Source organism: Chrysochloris asiatica, unplaced genomic scaffold (genome assembly GCF_000296735.1).
Source record: "Chrysochloris asiatica unplaced genomic scaffold, ChrAsi1.0 scaffold00056, whole genome shotgun sequence".
Lineage (NCBI taxonomy): Eukaryota > Metazoa > Chordata > Mammalia > Afrosoricida > Chrysochloridae > Chrysochloris > Chrysochloris asiatica.
Window position 1 is genome coordinate 46,285 of NW_006408574.1, and position 15,491 is coordinate 61,775.

Here is a 15,491-nt window from a genome sequence, read left to right on the forward strand (position 1 = left end):
ATGGAATGTGGAAATCATAGAATATCATTAACATCACATGCAAGTCAAATTTTGCCAAAGATAATCCAAAAAAAAAAAAAAATGGCAGCAACAGTACATAATGGAATTGCCAGAGATTCAAGCCAGATTCAGACATCGACATGATATGAGGGATATCATTGCTGATGTCCGATGGATCTTGGCTGAAAGCAGTGAATATCAGAAAGATGTTTACCTATGCTTTATTGACTACACAAAGGCTTTCAAATGTGTGGATCACGACCAGGAATGGACAACATTGTGGAGAATGCGTATCCAGAAACACTTAATTGTGCTCATGAGAAACCTGTATATAGAACAAGAGGCAGTTAGGGATCACTGAATGGTTTAAAAATTAGACAAAGTGTTGCACCAGGGTTGTATTCTTTCACCATATGTATTCAATCTTATTGCTGAGCTAATAATTCGAGAAGTTGCATTGTATGAAGAAAAAAGTGGCATCAGGGCTGGAAGAAGACTGTGATATGCAGATGATACAACCTTGTCTGCTGAAAGCAAAGAGGAATTAAAATACTTACTGAAGAACATCAAAAACCACAGAAGTCAGTATGGGTTGCAAATCAATGAAAATAAATAAAATATCCACAACACTGGACCACTAAACATCAAGATAAACTGATTATAGTTTTCAAAGACTTCATTTTGCTCAGATCAACCATCAATACTCATAGAAGGAGCAGTCAAGAAATCAAATGAGGCATTGCATGAGGTAAATCTGCTGCACACGACATCGTAAAGTGACCAAGAGCCAAGTGTCGTTTTGAGTACTAAGATTGTGCCTGACCCAAGCCATTGCATTTTCAATAACCTCATATACATGTGACAGTTGGAGAATTAATAAAGAAAGCAAAGGAAGAACTGATGCATTTGAGTTAAGGTGTTGGAGGAGAATATTAAATATATCACGGATCGGCAAAAAAACAAACAAATCTGTCTTGGAAGAATAATAGCCAGAATGCTCCTTAGAAGCAAGAATGGCTAAACTTCATCTCTCATACTTCGGACATGTTATCAGAAGAGACCAGTCATGATGACCACCATTAGGACATTATGTTTGGTAAAGTGGAGGCTCATTGAAATAGAGGACAACCCCCAACAAGATGGATTTTCACAGTGGCAGCAGCAATGGGTTCAAGCATAGCAAAGATGGTGAGGTTGGCCCAGGATAGAGCAGTGGCTCATTCAGTTGTGCATGAGGTTGCTATGAGTTGGTACTGAATTCATGACACCTAACAATAACAGCAACAACATAAAAGAGAACACCTATTTTAAATATGAAATTTTAAGTAAGTCCAAACCAGGAGGTATAATTTGCTATTTTTCTCATCAATATACAATTATTAGCAATCACAATTTTATATAAGCCTTGCATTCTTTCAGGTTCTTGTGAATTGTAATTACTCTACAAATTTCTTATTTTGAGGAGCATGACCTCAGGGTCTGACCTTGTCAGCTCCCATCAAATGCAAAAAAACAATGCTTGCATTTCTTATGGGATTTGTCTGATAATTAAGAAATGGTCTCTCCCTCATTTAGCTCATTAACTGTACAGTCAACAGTTATGTTATCTCTCATGAGGAAAATGGATATATATTCTTTAAAGTTTAATTTTACCTCAGCAGTTATTTTTTGTTGTTGGGCTAGGACTGTAGTTAGATCTAAGTCAGGCCTAAAGAGCTTCAATTGCATAGTGGGTTTCATATTGGGCTGCTAATTACAAGATCAGAAGGTTGAGTCAAACAGGTGGCCTCAGAAGAAATAAATGGCATTCTGCTAGATTTACAGCCTTGGAAACTCTATACAAGGTCCATAAGAGGGTTATGCTTAAGACAAGTTGTAGGAGTGGGTGTTAAATACAAAACAACAACAAAAAACACCCCACAGGGAGGAAGTGAGATGACTGTGGTTACATGGAGGTGACTGCAATAATTGAGATAAAACAAAGTACTTTGTGGGCTGTAAAACTGATGATCTGCTCTGCAAACCTTCATTCAAGTCACAATAAAAAGTTTCAAAAACTAATGTATGTTTCAAAAATCCTAATGAATGTTATTGTTGTTATTGTTAAGTTCCATCCAGTCACTTCTGATGCATAGTGATTCTGTATAGGGTTTCCAAGGAGTGGCTGGTGGTTTTGAACTACCACCCTTCTGTTAGTAGTTTAGTGCTGATCCTAGAGCAACATACAATTCAAAAAAACAGTGCTAAGCAATTAGTGCAACAGACTAATGGAACAATAAACATCAGTCTCCAAACCCAGGAAACAAGAACTAGGTGTCCGGTTACCAATACCAACTATCCTGGATAGAGTGGGAGAAAATAATGGAACAAAACTTCAAATTAAAAAAAACACCAGGCTTACAAGTCAAAAAGAGGCTGGAGATGCCACAAAATTATGGCCCTTGGTCATGCTTCGGCTCTGGAACTAAACTCCCACTAGTGGGTCCATGTTCATCCAAGCGGCATACACGAACATAAGGGGCAACAACACTAGTGGTAATGCACACCGTGGAATGCTCAACCATTCAAGATTTAAAGGACAGTAGTTAACTAAGAACAAAACTCAGGTTTGGGAATGGTGGAATGGAATCAGGAATCACAGGGAGAGAGTGAAATAACTAACGTTACATTGAGGGAACAGCAATCACTAAAATACATGATTAGAGAAACGTAAACCTGTTGGTAGCATATGATCAAGAACAGGCGGTACTGAACGAAGAAGCACTAATTGCACTGAAGGCATTCCTGCAAAATAAGGCTCTAGGGATTGACAGAAGATAAACTGAGATCTTTCAACAAACTGTTGGAACATTAAAAGCACTCACTGATCTATGCCAAGAGCTACCTGTTCAACTTACTTAAAGAGATCCATATTTGTGCTTATTTCAAAGAGAGGTGTTCTTATATAGTGAAATCATTGAACAATACCATTAATATCACACACAAATAAAATTTTGCTGCGAAAAATTGAAAAATGGCTGCAACAGTACATGGAGAGAGCTGCCAGAAATTCACGCTGGATTCAGAAGAGTACATGGAATTAGGGATGTCTGATGGAACTTGACGGAAAGCAGAATATATCAGAAAGATATTTCCAAGTGCTATATTGACTATGAAGGAGCTCTGGTAGTGTAGTGGTTACAAATCAGGCTGCTAATCTCACGGTCAGCAGTTCAAAACTACCAGCTATTCCGTGGGAGAAAGATGAGGCTTTCTGCTCCTGTAAAGATTTACAGGCTTGGAAACCCTGTACAGGGTCGCTGTGAGTCAGAACCAGCTCAACGGCACATAACAACAACAACATATTGACTGTGTTAAGGCTTTTGATGGTGTGGATCCCATGTTAAGCTATGGTTAACATTGTGAAGGAGAGCTCTGGTAGCGTAGTGGTTACGAATTGGGCTGCAAACCGCAAGGTCAGCAGTTTAAAACTACCAGCTGTTCTGTGGGAAAAAGATGAGGCGTTCTGCTCCCGTAAAGATTTACAGCCTCAGAAACCCTGTACAGGGTCACTATGAGTCAGGACCGACTCCACGGCACATAACAACAACAACATTGTGAAGAATGGATATTCCAGAACACTTAATCTTGCCAATAAGAACCCTGTACAAAGCCCACAACACAGTAATTCAAACAGAACAGTAGGACACAATGGTATTAAATCAGGAAAGGTTTGAGAAAGGTACCCTTTCACCATACGTAATAAATCTGTATGCTAGCTAAATAACCTGAGAAATTGGATTAATTGAAGAATGTGGCATCAGTACTGATGAAAGATCCAAGAATACAGCCTTGTATTTTTATTGCAGCGTAATGTAAAGAAAACAAAAATCCTCACAATTAGACCACTAAATAACAACATGATAAATGGAGAAAACATTGAAGTTGCCAAAGACGTCAATGTGCTTAGATCCACAATGAACACCCATGGAAAAAGCTGTCACAAAAACACATAACTTTCAGCAAGATGGCGGACCAAGCAGACACACCTCACAGACACACTACAACAGATTTATTAAAGATCAAATAAAAGAGACATAGATGGAAATTCTGGCACCCTGAACTGCAGAAGAAAGGTTCGAGAGGTGGGTGTAGGGCTTGCTAGGAAAGGATGAGCAGGGATGGCGAAAAAGTGAGACTGAACGGTGAACGGCTGGCCTGATACAGCTCGACCAACTTGTGAGCAGCTTTGGTACAACAGGGACACATGGCAGAGAAGATTCTCGAGGGCAATGGGAAAGGTGCGATGTCTTCTTTTTCCCCACATGACCATGTTGATGAGAGGTATGGCCAACTCCCACCCTCATCCATCCCTAGCACAGACCCTGCTCTTGTGGCTCTGGGGCTGCATGGCTGAGAGCCACACCAGTTCGAGTTGGGGGCAGAATCTCAGCTTTGGTTGCTGATTTCAGGTACGCTCACCTCCAGAACTAGAAAAACCACAGAGCCACCAGACCAGCATTCAACCAGTCACCCTGTCCCCAATGTCACTGTGGTCTTTAACAGACACTGAAACCAGCTCCATCAAGGGCTCCCATGAATTATTTCTGGATTCACTGCTCTGACTACTAACAAGGCCAATAGAACTCCACATAGGGCCTTGAAGAACCACCTTCTGAGTCCCTTGAATTGCAGGAGTCCACTGAGATTTCTCCTCTCTGGGTTCAACAACTGAACGGTTTGTCTTTATAAAATACGATAACCCCACAATGCCCCAGAAACAACAGAAAACTTCTGTTCACACGAAGAAACAAGAGAGAATAGTTTAAACAAATGACCAAGAAACACAGTCAGAAAATGTTTCTGAAGAAAAGGTAACTGAAATAACTGAAAAATAATTTAAAAGAATGTTAATTAAGTACCTTCAAAGGATCAATAGAAAGTTCGAGGAAAGCACAAAGAACACAATGCAAGCTTTAGAAGAATTCAGGAAAACATTACAAGAAAAAGAGATGAAATAAATGAAAGATTTGAAACAATTCAAATCCTGCAAGTAGAAATTCAGATTTGAATTTGAAAATGGATTTGAAAATGGACAATAGATTGAAAGGAAAAGGAGTGCATGTGAAACTACAGAAGCCTGCATTAGTGAACTTGAAGATAAAGCTCTAAAGACTAGTATGCTAGAATATCAGAAAAAATAATTTTAAAATCTGAAGAAAATCTAAGAGTTATGTGGGACACCAAGAAACCAAACAACTTACAGGAGAAGAAAAACACAGGGAAAACTGATGAAAGAGTTACTGGAAGAAAACTTCCCTAATATCATGAAAGAAGAGAAGAGAAGCATACAAGATGCAGAGCAAACACCAAGCAGGATAGCTCCCAAAAGAAAGCCACCAAGACATATCATAATCAAACTTATGAAAATCAAAGACAAGGAAAGAATCCTGAGAGCAGCTTGGAAAAAAACTTAACCCACAGAAGAGCCAATAAAAGTAACTCTGGTAGCGTAGTGGTTACGAATCGGGCTGCGAACCTTAAGGTCAGCGGTTCGAAACTACCAGCCGCTCCGCGGGAGAAAGATCAGGCTTTCTACTCCCGTAAGGATTTACACCCTCGGAAACCCTGTACAGGGTCGCTATGGGTCGGAACCGACTCGACGGCACTTAACAACAACAACAACACCATTTCCTAACAGAAACCACGTAGGCAAGAAGGCAACAGGATGACATACGCAGAACTAAAAACCTGACAACCAAGAATCAGTACCCAGCAAAACTGTCCCTCAAATACAATTCTGAAATTAGGACATTTCCTGATAAACAGAAATTAAAAGAATTTGTAATGACCAGACTAACTTTACAATGCTAAGGAATGATCTTTGGACTGATAAATGAACAACAGCAGACAACAACCTGAGATTACTATACATGACACCACTTAGAACTGAAGCAACATATAGAAGTATTTACAGTAAAACAACCCTACAGGACTGACAATAGGAAACTAGAGATGTGGCTGTATAGGGAAGTCAACTACAAAGTAAAAAGAGGCACTCTTGTAGGTAGATTGCAAGATAAAAGAGAGTGTCTTAAGCAGGGGAAAAAATTAATAAATTAGAGTGACCTCGAAGAAAAATAATACACCTGCATATCAAAATAAAAAGAGGAAATCAGAATGATTTAGTAAACATTAACAGAAATAAAAATGCAAATAAAAGCCACAAAATGAACTCAGAATAGGATATCATACGGAGTAATTGATCCAGCAGAACCACACACACAAAAAATTGACTATGATCAATTCATACCTATTGATAAAGTAAATGGAGTAAATGTAACAGACAAGAGACATAAAGAGAAGAATGGATGAGAAAATAGGGTCCTTCAATAGGCTGTCTTTTTTTTTTTTTTTCTGAAGGACCCTGTTTTCTCATCCATTCCTCTCTTTATGTCTCTTGTCTGCTATATTTACTCCATTTACATTCAAAATAATTATCAATAGGTATGAACTGATCGTTACAAAAATTGGATCCTGCAAAATGCTGCCTGGAGTCCTGGTGTGGTGTTGTGGGTTAATGCGTCAGACTGCAAAGTCGTTTGAACTGCAAGGTTCAAGCTCACCAGCTGCCCCTCGGAAACCCTCCCTATACAGAGTCACTATGGGTCGGAACTGACTCGACGACACTTAAAAACAATATGCTGTTGCTGCTACAAGAGACATATCAAAAAGATGGAGGCAGTCCAAATGCCCATCAACAGAAGAATAGTTAAACTTTGGTACATACACACAATGGAATATGATAAACCACATGCAGATAAATGTGGTATAGAAATGTTTATATCAGCTTTATCAAAACCATTGTTGGTGGTGTTGCTGTTGTGAGATGCTGTCCAGTCGGCACTGATAGTGACCTTACGCACAACAGAAGGAAACACTGCCTGGTCCTGCATCAACCTCACAAACATTGTTACTACACTTGAACCCACTGCCATCTGTCAGTTAATATTGTAAACATTATGGTTTTTAATAACTTTAATAGTTAATGTTGTAAAGAAAGGAAATATCTAAAAGGATGGGTCATTCCAATAAAATGTATTTCTATACAAAATAAAAGGAGCTCTGGTAGCGTAGTGGTTACGAATCGGGCTGTGAACCACAAGGTCAGCAGTTCGAAACTACAAGCTGTTCCGCGGGAGAAAGATGAGGTGTTCTGCTCCCGTCAAGATTTACAGCCTCAGAAACCCTGTACAGGGTCTCTATGAGTCGGAACCGACTCCACAGCACATAACAACAACATACAAATAAAAGCAAAATACAACTTATTGAAATGGATAGAGCATATTTCAAATGTGATTAAAAAATGAAAAGTGGAAATTGAAAACATTGTTAAGTGTCATCAATTTGGTTCCAACTAGCAACCATTAAGTTTCCGAGGTGCAGACCTTCTGGTTCAAAGTTCAGTGTTTATCCTATAACGCCACTAAAGACAGACTATGGTTTTCCGATAATTCTTAGGCCTGTCTTCTGTGAGTGTGCACATGCTTAGTGAAGCACGAGGATTTAATGAAGACGTTAGCACATTAGGTTTCTCTAAAGTGTGAGATCTACCGTGTACAGACATTTCACTTCTAAAACCTCTCTCTACTGTGAGACCTCTTATGATTTCTGATATGAAGGATCACTAAAGGTTTTACTACATTCATGACATTCGTAAGGTCTCTCTCCACTCTGAATTCTTTTATGAAGTGTGAGGTTTGAGGACCAACGAAAGGCTTTGCATTTGCTACATTCCTAAGGCCTCTCTCCACTGTGAATTCTCTGAGACTTGAGGACTCACTAAAAGCTTTAGCACATTCATGACATTCATCAGGGCCAGTCTCCACTGTGAGTTCTCTTATGAACTGTGAGTTCTGAGGACAAAAGGTTTTACCACATTCATTACATTCATGAGGTCTCTCTTGACTGTGAATTCTCTTACAACGTGGGAGGTTTGAGGATCCACATTCATTACATTGAACTGTGAATTCTCTTATGATTTCTGAGACTTGAGGACTCACTAAAAGCTTTTCCACATTCATTACATTCATAATGTCTCTCTGCAGTGATCTCTCATATAAACTGTGAGGTGTGATGACTACCAACGTATCACATTCATAATCTGTTGGCATGCTCTCCTGAGGAAAGACCCTTGAATGACTTTTCACACTAACGTTCTTCAAAGGGATATGGGTCCATCCATCTTTTGATGACAGAAAATTTAGAATTAGGCTGAATTTTTCCTCCAAATTTATTGTCTTTATTTCTTCCATAGACAGACTTTGCCAGACGTTTTCTGTTAAAAATAAGGAGTTAAAATAAATACCACAACTTCACCATTACCACAGACAGTAAACATTATTTTCCCCCCAATGTGTTTCACATAAAAGATTAAATCACTTGGAAGTGATCATATCATTATTATCACAGTGTTACAAAATATGAGACTTTCTGATAACTGATTATATGTGAAAGATTTTTTTTTTAAGAATCAATATACTACTCACAATGATAAAAATATTTTAATGTGAAGGCTCTGCTAACACACAAAATTACAGCTGACCTAAGGAGCCCTGGAGGCTCTGTAGTATAAACACTGGATAGCTAGCCCAAATGTCAGCAGGACAGAGGAAATTGGTGAAAAGTTGGGAGAAAACTTCCCAAACATCAAGAAAGAAGATAAGCATACAAGAAGCAGAACAAACAAGGAGCATAGATTCCAAAAGAAATGTTCCCTCCAGAACCAATAAGATGAAGTTCTGATTTCTCAGCAGAACCCATGCAGGCAAGAACTCAAACACTGACAACAAAGAATCAATACCCAGTAAAGCTGCCCCTCAAATACAATTAGGGTGCTTCCTGTTCTTTGGGACCATCAGTAGTCTACACTATCTCAAGCATCTTTCTTCTTTTTCTTCCAAAGGTTTCAAGAAGCTTGCATGGGAGGCTGAACGTGAGGAGTGGTCCTAACTTTTGCTGTTTAACCATTTTTCTCAATCTTGCTAATTCATTACATTCCAGATTGTTCAATGAATTTATATATGTATAATGAACTACAAAATGAAGGGAAATTTGTTCTTCATTTTTAGTGTGGAATCTTGGTCTGTGTTCATTTTATCAAACAAAAAACAGCTCCAAAAATACCCAAAATTTAAGCTGCAAAAATTCCGTTAAAGATCTTCTCTGCCCGTGGCTCCTGACCTGGGCACATGCTGATGAGCTCTGCTGTACTTGTATTTATGCAGTTTTCATTGGGTTAGTTACTGTTTAGTTACTAACCTGAAATGATTTTTCAGCAAAATATCAATGATCTAATATGAATAGCAGACACTCAAAGTCAGAGAAATAGAGCAAGTGCTTAGTATAATAAACCAGGTTTCCAAATAAAGGAGGCTAGAACAAGGCTGAGGAAGACTCTCTTTAACAGGAAGGGTTGTTGTTGTTAAGTGTCATTGAGTCAGTTCTGCCTTACAGTGACACTACACAGGGTTTTCAAGTAGTGGCTGGTGAGCCTGAACCACCAACTTTGCGGTTCAAACCAACTTGGCAGTCCAGCGCATTAACCTTCGGCATCACACCAGGGCTCCTCCAGGAGAGAGGGTACACATGTTGATTTGGGGTGGGCAGAGCACAATAGATGTAAAAGCACCCTCACATTTCCAGGACCACCCCAGGAATCCAAGACCCAGGTGGCAGCCATAGCAAAATGTTGCAATGAGCTCAGACCAAAGTGTGGGAAAACATGCTATGCTTTTGGAGGGGCCGTGGCTCCCAAGAAACCCTTGTGGGACAAGAAACCTTTGTCCCAAAATCATCACTTTGGAGCCCTTCCGCTGTCACCAGCCAACACCTTGACTTGGACTTCTGCCAGCTGGGAAAAACCTCACTTCAGACACAGACACGGGCGTATTGGATAGTAAGATGGCTGCCTACTGGCTGACGCACTAGCTCAAATGCACACACAGATTTCTGGTTTCCACACCAGGAAGACAGTAATGCACATGGCACCAGGGACTGTGATGGCATGACCCAGAATCCACTTCCTACAGCTGGACCCTGAATTAAAAGACCGTTTCTTTCCCTAAAAAGACTCATGAGATCTAGGTTTGGACCAGGCTGTCAGTGGTGGCAAAGCCCAGAGGCCGCCTTGATCTAAACCAGATTGCTCCAGCCTTCCCTTCCCCTCACAGATGAGCCATCATCCTCATCCCCTCCCCTGATACCACGGCCAAACAGAAAGGAGTATCTGCACATCCTGGCAGTACCCGCAGCGAGCTATTGCTGGCAGGAATACAAAATGGAAAAGCCCTCTTTACAAACAGACTGAGTTTCTTATAAAACTCTAGAAACACTTACTCCAAACTTGGTTTGAGCCACAAGATTAGCAGTACAAGCTCACCAGCAACTCTATACAGGGTCACTATGTGTCGGAACCGACTAGATGGCCCTCAACAACAACAACAATAAGTTAAGGATATATGCAAGAAAAATTATAAATTTATGTTCAGACCAAGTGGTACAGAAATGTTTATAAAAGCTTTTATTTAAAATGTTGTTGTTGTGGTTGTTAGGTGCTTTCAAGTTGGTATCGACTCATAGCACACTGACATAGAGCAGAATGAAACCCTGCCCAGTCTGGCTCCAACTTCACAAATGGTGCCTGAACTCGCTGCTGCTGCCAATTAACTACGTTAGCTACTAATGTTCTCAAACCATTAACAGTTAAAGTTCATAGCTAACTTCGTTAAATAGGAAAATCTCTAAAGGAAAGATGGGTCATTCAAATAAAATGTACTTCTATACAAATAAAAGCAAAAGACAACTTATAAAAATTCACACAGTATATTCAAAATGTCTCAAATTAAAAAATTAAAAGTGGAAACTATAACACATTGTTGTTAAGTTCTATCAAAGTCATTTCCAACTTAGCGACCATTTATAAGGTTTAGGAGGAGTATAAATAGGGTTTCCGAGGAGCAGCTGGTGAGTTTAAACTGCTGATCTTGCAGTTTGAAGTCCAGTGCTTATCCTACAGTACCACTAAAGACAAACTCTGGCTTTCCAAAAGTTCTTAAGACCTCTGTCTTCTGTGAGTTCATATAGGCTTAGTGAGGGTTAAGTATTAATGAAAACTATTGCCACATTCATTACATTCATAAAGCTCCTGTGGAATGGGAGATCTACTACGCTTTATGAGGCTTGATGACAGACGAAAGGCTTTACCACATTTAATTCATTCCTAAAGCCTCTCTCCACTGTGATATTTCTTATGATTTCTGAGACTTGAGGGCTCACTAAAGCTTTAATCACCTTACAATCAGAAGGCCTTCCTCCGCTGTGAGTTCTTTTACAAATTGTGAAGTGTGAGGACTGATTAAAGGCTTTACCACATTCATTACATTCACAAGGCCTCTCTCCACTGTGAGATCTCTTATGAACTGTGAGGCTTTTTGACTGACTAAAGGCTTTATCACATTCATTACATTTATAAGGCCTCTCTCCACTATGAGTTCTCTTGTGAACTGTGAGGTTTTTTGACTGACTGAAGGCTTTATCACATTCATTACATTCATAAGGCCTCTCTCCACTATGAGATCTCTTATGATTTCTGAGACTTGAGGACTCACTGAAGGCTTTACCACATACATTACATAAATAAGGCCTCTCTCCACTGTGAGTTCTCTTATGAACTGTGAGTTTTGAGGACTGACTAAAAGTTTTACCACATTCATTACATTCATAAGGCCTCTCTCCACTGTGAATTCTCTTATGAAGTGTAAGGTGTGAGGACCGAATGAAGGCTTTGCCACATTTGTTACATTCGTAAGGCCTCTCTCCACTGTGAATTCTCTTATGAATTGTGAGGTCTGATGACTTACTAAAGGCTTTACCACATTCATTACATTCATAAGGTCTCTCTCCACTGTGAGATCTCTTATGAATTGTGAGGTGTGATGACTGCCTAAAGGCTTTGCCACATTCATTACATATGTAAGGCCTCTCTCCACTGTGAGTTCTCATATGATTTGTGAGGACTGAGGACTGACTAAAAACTTTGCCACAATAGTTACATTCATAGCATTTCTTTCCTTTGAGAATTCTCACAGGAGAGTTTATGTTGGCTTCCCCACATTCTTTAAACTGGTTGGCATCGCATCCACAGTGAAATCTGTTAAAATGCTCAACTGAGGAAAGACCCTTGAATGATTTTTCACTCCGATGGTCTTCAAAGGGATGTAGGTCCATACATCTTTTGAACACAGAAATATTTAGAATTTGGATGAATTTTTCTCCATATTTATTGTCTTCATTTCTTCCACAAACAGACATTGCTAGATGTCTTCTGCTAGAAATAGGGAGTTAAAATAAATTCGTCACAATTTAACCATTAACACAGACAGTAAACATGATCTTTTTTTGCCCAAATTGTTTCACATATCATAGATTTAATGACTCGGAAGTGATTCTATCACTATTATTATGAACTAGGTTACAAAATATGAGACTTTTAATTCATAAATATGTCAGTTCAAACTCACCAGGTGCTCCTTGGAAACCCGGTTTTAGGGTCTGTATGAGTTGAAACCAACCTGACGGCACTTAATAACAACTAATGTAAAACAGGCAGTTTGAACAAATCCAGTGATACAGTGGTCATGTGTCATAACAGACCCAACATTATTCTATATGTATATACACACATAGATGTAAAAGTGGTCATGTGTCATAACAGACCCAACATGACTTTATATGTAAATACACATATATACACACACAGATGTAAACGTGGTCATGTGTCATAATAGACCCAACATGATTCTATATGTATATACACACATATACACATATAAACACACATAGATGTAAAAGTGGTCATGTGTCATAATAGACCCAACATGCCTTTATATGTATATACACACATATACACATATACACACATATGTAAAAGCTCACTGTCACTGAGTCAATTCTGACTCCTAGTGCCCTTTAGAATACAGTAGAAGTACTTAGAGTTTCTGAGTCTATAAATCTTGGACACAGCTTCATCCATTTCTCAAGGAGTAACTAGTGGTATTGAACCATGGCACCTGCAGTTCTCTGCCCAATGATTAATCCAGTGCACCACCATGACTCCATATAGATGTACATCGATATCCCTATAAACACATGTATGCATCCCCATACACACACACACAAAGACATCTTTAAAAATTTGTGAAATAAGTCCATTATCTTTTTTCCATTATCCATTTTTCCACAAACCGAAGCCACTTTATATATAGGAGCCATGCTGGTGAAGTGGGTTAAGCCTTGAATGCTAACTCAAAGGCCTCTGGTTTGAACCTACCAGTGCCACAGAGGACTCTGAAGTTAAGTCGGCTTGTGTAGATACAGAATTGAAAACTCTACAGATCAGTTCTACTCTGTCCTAAGGAGTCCCTCGAGTCCAAATGGAATCAGCAGGTAAGTGAGTCTATATATGTCAGTGGTGGGCTCAGAGTGAGGAGATGGTGCATACATGGCATACACATGAATACACAGATTGCTGTCAGATGCAGGCAAGATAATTCCTGCTCATAGTGACTCCAATGACAGACCAGAACTGCCATGTCAGGAGTTCTCAGCAGGAAGTATTACAGAAGCAAACCATGAGGTCTTTCTCCCACAGGTCTACTGGATGAATCTGAATTGACAATCTTTTGGTTAGCAAGCAAGTACTTAATCATTTGTACCACCTAAGCTCCTTATATTTATATGAATATTTTGATGCCATGATACCTTCTTCAGACTCTCTCTGAAGCACTGCTATGTGTCCAGTGAACGACACTCACCTGACATGTGTGTCCTGCTTGTTCTCATCGCCAGTGTCATATACTTCACAGACTTTCTGTAACACGGAGGGCCAGCTGCTATTTTCCATAAACTGTATCATTGCTTCTTCAGTGGTTAGGTTATTGTGATCATTAACATTCTGAGACACTGATCCAACAATTTAAATTCAGGTTCACAGGAAGAGATAAAGAGGAAAAGCAGTTGTGAGAACAGAAAGACTGTCATATTTTATGATTTCAATACCTTGGGTTGGTTGAATAGCAATTTATAAGACTTCCATGAAGACTGAGTGAACGCAGCATAAATATGGCGTCATTAACGAGTAAAACAAAAAGGGACTGGATACAAGGCACTTCTCCAACAAAGGTGGTTCTTCTTCACGAATGTCGTCAAACAAGGTACATAACAGGTAGGTTCTGTGTCAAATTGGCCAGGCCAGAATTTCCAGAGGTTTAACAGTTGAGATGTGCTTATCCCCATGGTGATTAAACATGAAACAGGCATAGTTAACTCTATGATGGCTGGCTGCTCATATCATCCAATCAAAGGGATGCTTCCTTGGGGATGTGGCCTGCTCCCAAAATAATGGACAGGAAGAAATGACTCTGCCTCTTGTGAGAAATAACAGTTAGGGTGGTCCATCTTCAGGAATGAAGGGGATCCTGGAAGTTGCTAATTGAAATTGTTGGCCAGTGTAACAACAGAAGTTCATGGGGGAAGGGGAAAGGAACCAGTTCCACAGCTAGGAACTTTAAATTACAGTGCTACCATCAAGGAACAGAAGGTGACATCCTAGAAAGATGGTTAACCCCATAGGACTCAGTCAATGAGGAACCTGGGGAAAGTCTTCCTTGAAATAGGAGAATAAAATTCTCTGTGAAACAGCCTCATGGTGTGTCTGCCTGTGACTTCCGGGCTTGGCATCTGATTTTGCAAAATCGAATTATAAAAAGCTTCACTCGTGCTAAAATCAGTAGTTTGGATTTCCTGAGTGTTTGTCAGTAAGTAACCTCATACGGGATAAGACGATGTGCTCCAGTTCTCCCTCTGGAGCCCCATCGGGGTGAGGTGCCACTCAGGGCTTTATACTGACCCTAACCCTAACCCACTAGTACCCAAGAGGGGTCAAGGCAGTATCTGGGGTATCGACAATGTTTCTCACAAACTGGGGGTTCAATGGGGATTTTCTGCCCGCTTGGAGTGGTAATCCTGCCTGGTTTCAGTGGCCTGCTCCACAGAGGTGATTGCCTCCCAGTGAGAGCCAGAAAGACCCGAGACAGTTAAAGACGCGTGGTGAGTGCAGAGTCCTGAACCACGGTTATGTCCTCCCTCAAAAGAAATGGCTGGAGCCAGACAAAGCGAATCTTGGGGTGTGCAAGAAACCTCCAAGGAAATAGGGGGGTTGAATGCACAGGGAAGCAAGTGTGGAGTCCCGATCTGCGGTTCTGTTCTCCTGCGAGGGAAACGGCTGGTGACAGAGGAAGCAAATCTCAGGGTGTGCAAAATAACCTCCAGGAACTAGGAGTTTGAGCACATAGGGAAACTCAGATACCAGACACCAATACCAATAGAAAATGAGGAACGAAAATTCTAGGCCTAGGAAAGAAGAAAGAAAGGGAGGAAGAGAGCCTCCCACA

At 40.0% G+C, this 15,491-nt stretch overlaps 1 protein-coding gene across 1 annotated transcript; it reads right to left on the reverse strand.

Annotated features, from left to right (window-relative positions):
- Positions 1–4,140: 4,140 nt before the first annotated feature.
- Positions 4,141–12,267, reverse strand: LOC102817384 (zinc finger protein 135-like). Its single transcript, XM_006863772.1, has 2 exons — positions 11,337–12,267; positions 4,141–4,226 (listed from the first exon to the last, which is right to left on the reverse strand). The coding sequence occupies exons 1-2, from the start codon at positions 12,265–12,267 to the stop codon at positions 4,141–4,143; spliced, it is 1,017 nt and encodes a 338-aa protein (XP_006863834.1).
- Between the last annotated feature and the right edge of the window lie 3,224 nt (positions 12,268–15,491).

Coding starts and splice junctions, on each gene's coding strand:
- LOC102817384 (XM_006863772.1), bottom strand. CDS start 12,267: ATGGACCTACATCCCTTTGAAGACCATCGGAGTGAAAAATCATTCAAG. Junction 4,227..11,336: donor CGGAGGAAGGCCTTCTGATT/GTAAGGTGATTA, acceptor GTTGTACCAAAG/CTGCTCACAAGTTGGTCGAG.